Below are 10,956 nucleotides of genomic sequence, written 5' to 3' on the forward strand. Positions count from 1 at the left end.
CGCTATAAGAGGGGTTGAGCAAAGCGGTAACATAGCCAATCAACGGTTTGCTAGGACATGGTGGGTTAGAGGTTAGACATGGCAATTTGGGAGGCATGATAAGCAAATGGTAGGCATCGTAGCATAGGCATAGCAAAAAAGCGAGCATCTAGCAAAGCAAAGATAGTAGTGATTTCGAGGGTATGATCATCTTGCCTGCAAAGTTGTCAGAGTTGACTGGATCCTCGAAAGCAAACTCAACGGGCTCCTCGTTAGCGAACTCGTCTCCCGGCTCTACCCAAACAAGACAAACAAGCAACAAGGACACAATCAATCACGTGCAAACTCAAACAACATGATGCAAACATGGTATGCTATGCGGGATGCAATATGCGATGCGTATGCAAGACTTGACAAGGAATGAAAGAACCTGGCCTCAACATGGAAATCCAAGTGTGCCACTGCAAAGATGAGATGAAATCGCTTGAAAACAATATAAAGAACGCCGGAATCGGAGTTACGGTTTGGAAATGGCACACAATTCAAATATGACCACGTTCTGCGATTTACAGCAAGTGGCCAACTAAATGCAACAAGATGAACATGCTACAGCACCCAAACATGAAAACAAATTACATGGCAGGGATCCATTCATGATGCTTAACAAAATACTAGCACTGAACTACGGCCAATTCATCCAATAACAGGTTCAAACAAGCATGGCAAAAATGCATTTGGTAAACAGATTTCAGACTTAGTGAAATTAACACTTGTCTGGAATTTCAGATCAGGTAGCCCACTTTGGAGCATGAAAACTATATGCTACAGGACCTGAACATGGCAAAGTAAAGCATGGCATGGAGCTACTCAAAGAGCTTAACAAAAGTCCCTTAGTGACCTTGAGCCAAAAGGAATCAGAAAATACATTTGCAAGCATGTGAACATGGCGAAAATATAATCAGTTCTCAGACTTAGTGAAAACTGGAGCATGCTGAAACAGATATCAAGTAGGCATGTTTATGAGCTCGATGCACTCACTACAGAGCAAGTCATGACAATCTAAGCATACACCCATCAAGAATACACATTATACAAACTAGACATGGCAAGAACAATAGCATAGCAGGCACGGATCAACTACAACATCCTCGGCAAAATTGCTAACAAGTAGACAATCTGCCCAGATTCACGAAATGACAAAAGTAGAGCTCGATTGACTCAAGCTAGGGTGCTCCATAATTGCAAACAAAGACATGGATGGATAGAGCACTACAAGATTATCAAAACATCCTTACTGATCATCCTCAAAAGAGGTACGGATCACTAGGAAACAACATGAACTTATGGCATATTGAGATAAACAGCTCAAGGACTTAGTGGAAATGCTAAGTCCCTGAAATCAGCATTAACGAATGCTCCACTTTGCAAGCTTGTGCTAGTCACCACACACATCATAAAAATACATGGATTGCACCCCTGGATAGATGGCAAAATATATATCAAAACTCATGTAGAGCTCAGGGGCATATCATGCACACAATAATCATGGCAAAAATGATAAATATCTAATTGGAGCAGCAGATCTGACAATTATCTCAAATAGCCTTCTTCCAACAGCATTTCGGGCATCAAGATGAACTCAAATGAAAAAGATGCAATGAGATGAAATGATATGCTCTCTGAGACGAACATTTTGATATGCTATATGCCTAAAACGGAGTTACGCATGAGGAGTTACGATGCGATGAACAAGGGCATATGGATCTGGGAATCGGGGACTTAGAAGAAAATTCCACCTCGCGGATTAGGGTTGACCCGGGCACGCAAAACGAGGCGGTGGCGGATCTCGCCGGAGATGACGAAGACGGCGGCCGGCGAGGTTGGGGTCTTCGGATCCGGCCCTCCCGCGGCCGAATCTGGCCGGAGGCGAGGCGCGGGGCACCGGGAGGAGGCGGCGGCTGGTGAGGGCGTGCGGCGGCGCGGCGGCCGGGGTCTTGAACGGCGAGGTGGCGGCGCCGGCATCGGACTTCCGGCGGCGGCGGGGCGATGAACCAGGCGGCGGGGCGGAGGGAGACGAAGCCCCGGGCGGCGGCGGCGGATCCCGGGCCGCGGGGGCTGGCCACGGGCCGAGCGGGCCCGCGGGGTATCGACGGTGATGTGGGGCGCCCGCGCCACGTGGCGCGCCCCGGTTGGCGGCGGCGGTTTGTCCGGAGGGGGCCGGACGTGTCCGGCGGTGGCAGAGGATGGATCTAGGGTTAGGGGGAGAGTGGAACCGCGAATTTTAGGAGGGCTCTATATATAGACATAGAGGGAGCTAGGAGAGTCCAAATGAGGTGCGGTTTTCGGGCATGCGATCGTGATCGAACGCTCTAGATGATGGAGAGGGTTTTGGTGGGTTTTGGGCCAAAATGGAGAGGTGTTGGGCTGCAACACACACGAGGCCTTTTTGATCCCTCGGTTAACCGTTGGAGCATCAAACGAAGTCCAAATGGTACGAAACTTGACAGGCGGTCTACCGGTAGTAAAGCAAGGCCGCTTGGCAAGTATCGGTCCAATCCGAAAATGTTTAATCCCCACACACGAAAGAAAGGTAGAAATGACCACCGGAGGAGAACGGAGCGCCGGAATGCAAAACGGACAACGGGGGAAATGCTCGAATGCATGAGATGAACATGTATGTAAATGCAATGCACATGATGACATGATATGAGATACATGACAACGAAAACAACACACGGAGACAAAAACCCGAACCCGAGAAGATAAAATAACTTAACGCCGGAAACGGCAAGAGTTGGAGTACATATTGGGTAATTCATATCCGGGGTGTTACACGGGAGGAGGAGGAAGAAGAGGACGCCGTCCTCCTCGGCATCCATTGGCCGTCGTGCCGGACCAGGGCGGCAGGATACGTCATCGGCGGGTCGTTCCCGCCCTCGAGGTGCCAGAGAACGGCGTGAAGCGAGCGACCGAGGCGCCCCACCACAGGCGGTGCCCCGTTGGTGGAGGGCAACCGCTGCGCCTGCCGCTGCTGGAAGTACGCCGCCTACGCCTCATGGTTGCCGGCGGTGTACTGCGGGAGGACCCGCTGCTCCTCCGTTAGTGACGCCCGCACGTGGTCGACCTCGTCGGCGAAGTGGTCGTCGCACGACGACGTCAGGCGGTGGGGGGATGGGAACGCCGCCGACGCTGAGCCTCCACCCTCCCGGTCCTGCGCGCATGTCGGGAGGCGCCGGAATGTTGGCCTTGAACAGCAAGTACGCCTCCCACTCGTGCAGCGAGCGGCGGCCGAAGCCGTTGGCCGCCGCCCCATCGTCGAGGAATCGCTCGCCCATCGTCGCGGCTGGGCTTGGGGAGAGTGGGGAGGAACGTCGGCGGCGGCTGCGCACAGGGAGAGAGAGAGAGGGGTAGAGCACGTCGGAGAGGCAGAGCACGACGGCTGTGGGCGGGTGTGGCCACAGGCGAGGGGGTGTTGCTTTTATAGTGGCCGGGCGCCGTGTGTACGCGTGGCGGGAATGGGGGGCGTTGCCGCGCCGCCCGTGAGGAATCAATGGAAGACTGACCGGCGGGCAGCCTTGGCATTGATTCCCCGCGGGAAACCGAGGCGTTGTGAGGACAACGAGGCGGGTGTCGCCAACTCGGCGGGTCCACAGTTCGTTCGCGCCAAAATCGCTTGCCCCGGCGCCCCCGGGCGCCACCCAGCGCGTTGAGTTCGGCCTGGATCCGCCGGCGTCAGTTTCGGCCCAAACCAGCAAAAAATAGGCTTCTGGGAACGCGAATGGGCCGATTTTTGGGCGCCTACGTAAAAAATTTGTCGGAAAGGTTTGTTGGGGACGCGGCTGAAGATGCTCTAAGCTCATGTATCTAACGACCGTGGCTAGCAGCACGTGCTTGCGGCAGCGCTCCTCCAACCAATCTATGCCCGCGTGCGAGCGAGGAGCAAACAAAACGGACCTGGGCTAGAGACAAAGCTCTCCCCGTCGCTGCAACTTCTGGGGGAAGTTCTTACCTACCAAGTCGACTATGCTACCACGGACACCGACACCAATGAGCGGGCGCAGGGAGTGGGGAGGTCGACGACTGGCCTCACCGAAAATGAATTTGTGAGTATATCACCCATGGGAAAAGGGGATTGTTTCTAGGATTATGGGTTTCCGCGCCGAGGGGGGGGGGTCCAAACACACTTATTTGGTTGCACCAAAACATGCTCTACACCGACCTGGCTGACACTTCGCCGCAGTGCGTATGCAGGACCAAGCTCGAGACTGTATGTAGACTATATTTTCAAGTGTCGGGACCGTATTGAAGTCGTTCGTATAAGGGGGCCGTTTTGAACATAACCCATTGCCACTTTATATCTCTCTCTTGAAATCGAAACTTTAAAATAGTAGGAGACGGAAAGAAATAACAATATAAACGAGGAAATGCATAGATGGTTCAGGAAAGTATGCATGATTATCACATATAAGGATTATGATTCCAACAAAAGAAACATGAAAATTCTTTCATACAGTTAAGATAGCTTTAGGCGACTCGGGCGCGACCGTTCACCTGGCGCCGCCGGAGGACGCCGCCGCCCGTTTTTATGTGTGTGCGTTGGTGTTAGTTGTGTGCATCCTAGCTATGAAGAGACTGGGTGTGTGCTCACTGTGTTTGTATCCATTTGATGCTTCATTTTGAGTCAATAAAATTCATCCTTTACCGAAAAATCATTCCAACAATATTGGGTCAAGGCGAACCAACCTGTGGTTGGATAGTTAGAGGGACTGTGGTATCCCCAGTCCACCAGAGTTCAAGTCCTGGTTCATATTTATTCCTCAATTTATTTTAAGATTTTCGCCAATGCGCATTCAGTGGAAGGAGACGTTTCCGTCGACGATGAGGTGCCTACGGTGACTTTGTAAATTTCAAGATGATATGGCGGCCCAGTCTTTCGGAGGTGCTCATAGAGGCAGAGTGTATGTGTTTATAGAGATGAGTGTATGCGCGTGTATATGAACCATTGCGTCTGCACTATGTTAAAAAAACATTATTGTGTCAAGTTTTGTTTAGACTTGGTTCATTGTTCAAGATATATCGGCCTATATTCCGATAAATCGGCTGATTTATCGCTTATCGTGTCTAACCGACAAGATAAATTGACTGATATGCCAATAAAATGGTTGATTTATCCTTTATCCTGGGTCAATTATAAGTTTTTGATAAGCAATATCCCCAACATTGACTTGGTCTTAGACCACTACTTTACCTTTATCAACCTTAAAAGGAGCATTAGACTTTAACATATTTATCAACCCGACGTAGGAGCATGGGATTTGGACACATCAGCAGCAAACATGTTGAAGTCGGTATGACTTTTGGCCGTGTCTTTTTGCATTTAAGTTCTTGAGAGGAGAATCGGTTGGAGGCTTTGCGGGATGGATGCTTTACACCTATCTCGAAAGGAGACTCGATCGGAGGCTTTACACCCATCTTTTTCGTTTTGCATTTCATTTTCTAAAACCAAGAGAAATATGAAATGAAAGGAATTCAATACCATAAACGGTTTTAAAACGAGGACTAAGGGCATCTCCAACGCTAATCCGCAAACCCCCGCATAAGTTTGGATCGCGCTGTGCGAATCACGGAAATCGTCCAACGCGGGCTTGTATCAATTCACAAGACGGTCCAGACGCGTTTCCTTCCATAAACCGGAGACAAATATCGAGGGCTTTACGGGATTCCAAACCGCTGCCATGCCTGCTTCTGACCGTCTTGGCCCATCCAAACCCCCACCCGCCCCTCCTGCACGTTCTTTTCGATGCACGCACCACTTACCGCATCACATTCATATCGGGCCAGAGCACGCAACGGCCGACATTGATGCCACGATGTGACCGGAGGGAGGGGGCTGCGCTGGCCGACGCGACCTCTCAGGAGCCGTCGCTTCAATGCGGATGCAGCTTCCCGAGGAACAGACTCGGGCCGCTAAGCCGCGTTGAAGCGGCTGACCGGCCCTTCGCATGGCTTGTTCGCATCTATATAAACCACGCTCCGGCACTGTCCAGATCGCAATCTATCCTCCTTCTCCTCCTCCCCTCTTCCTACCCATCTCCCTCCACAACTCCGGCGATGGGCAAGTCCTGGGCATCGGCGCCAGCAAGCGGCGGTTCTGGGCGGACTTGGGCTGATTGTGGTGATGCCGCCCTCGAACTCCTAGGCCGTTGTCCTCATCGACGAGCGGTCTCTTGGACAAAGGCGGAGATCGTCATCTCCTCCAGCGACGAAGAGGACAAGCCACCGCAGCAGCACCAACAGCCCGCGTCATTGGAGGCAGGCCAGGTGTACGCCGCCACCGACACGGAGTACAAGGAGCAGATGGAGCTGATGCTCCATCACTACGTGCTCCGCCTCAACCGCCCGGCTCCACCACCAGGGATGCTTCTCCTCTTGAAGCCGGAGCCGGAACCCCCTCCGTGCTCTCCACCTCGCATGGCCTATGAGGTCATCGTCAATTATAGGGTAGTTTATGGTTTCATTTTAAGGTTTTTAGTTTACTGGACGAAATATCGTTCGGTTTTATGTACAGATTATCATTTTTTTAAATGAAATCTGTTGTGTTTATATCAAAATTTGCCCGGTTGTATGAATTTTGTCGGGTTGGTTTGAACTGTTGTTAGCATATATGTGGCTACGGTTGAATGGTGATCTCTAGCATTCGTGTTCGCGGATAAATATGGGAGGAAATATATGGGTCCTGTTGAAGATGCCCTAAATATGCATTTTACTCGCCAGAACAGAACGTTAGTGCTGAAGATACGTGCCAGTCCTACCACTGCCATCAGTAGCAGAGCCACCTCGGGGGGCCCGACGACAGAGGGTCGTTTTAGACAAAGAAAAGGGGGCAGAGGTTTGGGTCGCTCCTACTCAGAAACCCCAGATTCCCAAATTCCTCCCCGACCTCCATCCCGTGGAATCCAACGAACGCGGGGAGGCACCCAGCACACCGGCGACGATGATCCAGCTCCTGTTCGTGGTGCTCGTCGCCGAGGCGGCCGTGGCGACGGTGCTGCTCTTCAAGACGCCGCTGCGGAAGCTCGCCATGCTGGGTCTCGACCGCCTCAAGCGCGGCCGCCGGGCGCCCGTCGCCGTCAAGACCGTCGCCGGCGTCGTCGTCACGCTCCTCGTCTCCACGCTCTACAGCATGGCCGAGATCAGCGCCCGCGCCGGGGACCCCGAGGCTGGAGGCGGCGCCGCCCTCTCTCCCACCGACCAGGTCCTCTTCTCGCGCCACCTCCTCGAGGCGTCCCTCATGGGTAGGTCTTGGTGACGCACGTCCCTCTTGCTCCCTTACGGCGTTTTGACTGGAAATCGTATCTATGTGCCTGCTTTAGTCTTGCTTGTATCGTCCTTGTATGAGACGGTAGAGAGATTTGGTGATGTACAGATCCATCTCATACAGATCTTTGCTCAAATTGCAACATGCAAGTAACTGAAATTGGTAGGAAGAAGATACGAGGGGTTAAACAGTATAAGGTGGTGTTTGGATGGGGAATTGCAATCTGAGATAGATATTAGGATATGGAGATATGGGTTTTGGATTAGGGTATGCCATTTTTTTTCTTTCACCACAAAATTTCTTGTATGTTTCAGGTTTGGGAATAAAGTTCCGTATGACCAAAGGGATGGAACCATATGGATTATTATGGAACTTTACAAGCATTTACTTATATATTCATGGGAACAAATGGAAAATTCTCGCTGCTTGATCATGTTTTGTCTTGTTCTGAAGAATCCCCATAACTAAGAATTTCAAGCAATAGTTTCCAATTGGCTGGCTGTATCGAACTTATTCCTCCATCTGTTTTGTATGAATGAACTAGCTTTTGATGTAGACATAGGCTCGTTGTGCAAGTATCCTAGCCATGTGGGAGATTGAACATTAGGCTTTGATATTGTTTCTCTTATTGGCCTGTTATTTTTTTTACCGAATCCGCTGATTTAATTCCCGCTAATCATAGTTAAGGTTAAGTTATGAATTGTGCAACTGTTGTATTCGGTGGATTTATGTGCTTGAATTTTTTGATTATTGTGCCCTGTAAATTCAGGCCAAATTCAACAGGTCTCTTCTTGACTTCTATCATCCTTGATTTACACCTAAGTTCTGGCGCAACTAATTGCTCCCATAGAGTTTATGGTGCCATTCAAATGCTTAATTTTCGTTTCTCCTGCTAGTTAAGTCTATGTTGGGATTTTATTTCATGTTTCCTCAACTCGTTAAGTTCTAGTACATCAGTTTTTATTATGTTCTGGATTTTTATTGTATGTTTATTATGATGTAGTATGTGTTGCTGAAACAGAATAAAAAGAGTTATTAGTAGGTTCACCTTTTCCATACCAATACCTTTCTTCAGTAGTGTATTTGTTTCCATGTTATAAGTTACTTATTTTCTCACTTCCCAAACGCGTGATGTTACTTATGTTCAAATCTGAAACTGTTTCATTACCGCAACTACAAACTTTGTCAGACAAGTGACGTGGGGGGGGCGGGGGGTTGGGGGTGAATTGCCACACTCTTGCTGTTACATACGTTCAGGTTAGCGCAGCTACTAACTTCACTAGAAAAGTGATGTGTGGAGGTGAATTCCAGTTTATAGATAATATAACGTACTGTATTTCTCAACTGTACCAAAATAAATCCACTTCGTACTTACCATGATGCATGATATCTGTTCTCCTATTTGGCTATGCTAATGTTCTGAGTGATTTTTTCAGGTTACACTTTGTTTCTTGCTCTAGTCATTGACCGACTCCACCAATATATCAGAGAACTACGTGGGCTAAAGAAGAATGTTGAGGCTGTATCGAAGCAGAACAAAACATTAGAGGAAGGAAAACATGGAAGATCTCAGGAGATAGCGAAATACCAGGAAGAGGTTGCCACTCTGAACGAGGAGATGAAGAAACTGAAGCTGCAAGTACAAGAGAAGACCGAGGAGGTCCATGTTGCTGAGGACAAGGCACTTGCTATTCAAAAGCAATCTGAAAGCTTGCTGCTTGAATATGACCGGCTCCTGGAGGATAACCAACATCTCCGGGAGCAGCTGCAGTCAATTGATCTCAGGCTCTCCAATCCTTCCTGAGAGAAGAATGTATTTTAGTAGAACATTATCCTATCGTGAACCTACTTCGTGCTTGAAATTGTCTGTCGCTTTTGGAACGAAGTTGAGGTTACTCTTTCCTAGGATGTTAATACCCAGATGACATGCTAATTTAGTAATGCCTCTCTTATCGGTTTTATTGTCTTGCAGAACAATATGTTGAAACATGTATGCTAGTACGCAGTTAAGTTTGTGAACCATTGTTAAAGTGGTGCACTGTTCTAATGTTTTTAGTGATGTCTATTTTTCCGCTTAGCCGTTCAGCATCATATAATCTACTCCCTTAGATCCATAGTAAGTGTCGCAGTTTTGAACTAAGGTTGAACTAACCTTAGTTCAAGACCGCAACACTTATTTTGGATGGGAGGGAGTATATGTTTAAAAATGTTTGAGAATTTCAAAAATTGTTTGGATTTTATAGAAATGTTAAAATCAAAAGGCTCACAATTTTAACAAGAAAGTTTTTTTTTGTGTGTGTTAAGAGCAACTCCAACGGGGCAACCTATTTCGTCCGCTGGCGTCCGTTTGGGTCGGCGCGGATACAAAAGTCGGCCCAACGTGCCGATCCAAACAGACGCATGTCCGCTTGGCGTCTGCCTGCCGACCCATTTTCGGCCCATTTTTGAGCCGGATTTGCGTCGGCGCGGACACGAGACGGACGAGCGCGGGCCTTCTCCTCCCCTCAGGCCTGTTGGTCGGTGGTAGCCTCCACCATTTTCCTCCATTCCCCCCCCAAAACCCTCCCGCTCGTGCGTGCTCCCGTCCCACCCCCCACCATGGACGATGACGTGCTCGACCTCGACGCCGCCGCCGGAGTGGAGATCATGAAGGTGGATCTCAATACCGTGTCGCCAAGGAAGAGGCCGTGGTTCGGGAAGATGCAGGCCGACATGCTCAAATTCAACGACGAGTGATCTCGTGGCGGCGAGTGCCATCTTTTTTTTTATGCCGGCAGGTGTGCTGGTATGACCACGGGGCCGCGATGGCGTGATCGAACTCAAGTCTCATCCCTTTTTTGTGTGCTGGCATGGGTGCCGGCCGCTGACGATTGCACCAGCATGAACTGTGTGATGATATTTTTTAAAGCCGGCATTGTATGCCGGCGCTGGCATGGTGCCAGCATGAGACATGGCTGCTGGCATGATTTATGGCCACGACCCTTTTTAAAAAAAATTACGTGTGGACATGAAATGAATCGGCGCGTTGGGCGCACTACTGTTTCAAATCTAAAACAGGGCGGATGCTGGGCGGATGGCCGACCCAAACAAACAAAAAGCAAACAAATGCACCGTCCTTTCATGTCGGCCTGTTGGAGTTGCTGTAACCGCTAGAAACAGTACCACATTGAAAAAATCACTTGCTGCTGAAGATGCTCTTACATGTATTATGATCAGTTCCAACTAATATTCCTGCACTTAGTTCTGCATTGATTAATTTTCCCATGCGCAAGTGTGATTCAGATGCATGCAGCTCATGAAGCACACTACAGAGTACACAGCAAGGGAAGCACGATACAGTCTTTTACGTGTTTCATTCATTTATTCTAGGTATTTCAATTGGCGGCCATTCTTTTTTTGAATTTTTCTATCTGAATTGCATTCATTTGCCTACAAGGCTTTGCAGCCCATCGCAAGATAGGATGCAAGTGAACCAAAATTATAGGAGGCACAGGGCGAAGAGATAACCATAAAATGACACACACACCAACACTACACATAGCATGGGAGAACAAAGATGGAAAACACAACGATGAGCACCGCCGGTGAAATCTAACGGCATCAACCAGCCGAGACCAAACCACGACATTGTACCGTTGACACAATTGAATGACTCCGTA

At 49.2% G+C, this 10,956-nt stretch overlaps 1 protein-coding gene across 1 annotated transcript; it reads left to right on the forward strand.

Annotated features, from left to right (window-relative positions):
• Positions 1-6,830: 6,830 nt before the first annotated feature.
• On the forward strand, positions 6,831-9,362 carry LOC125521871 (B-cell receptor-associated protein 31-like). Its single transcript, XM_048686934.1, has 2 exons — positions 6,831-7,274; positions 8,734-9,362. The coding sequence occupies exons 1-2, from the start codon at positions 6,974-6,976 to the stop codon at positions 9,099-9,101; spliced, it is 669 nt and encodes a 222-aa protein (XP_048542891.1). The 5' UTR covers positions 6,831-6,973; the 3' UTR covers positions 9,102-9,362.
• Positions 9,363-10,956: the final 1,594 nt, after the last annotated feature.

Source organism: Triticum urartu, chromosome 7 (genome assembly GCF_003073215.2).
Source record: "Triticum urartu cultivar G1812 chromosome 7, Tu2.1, whole genome shotgun sequence".
NCBI classification, from domain to species: domain Eukaryota; kingdom Viridiplantae; phylum Streptophyta; class Magnoliopsida; order Poales; family Poaceae; genus Triticum; species Triticum urartu.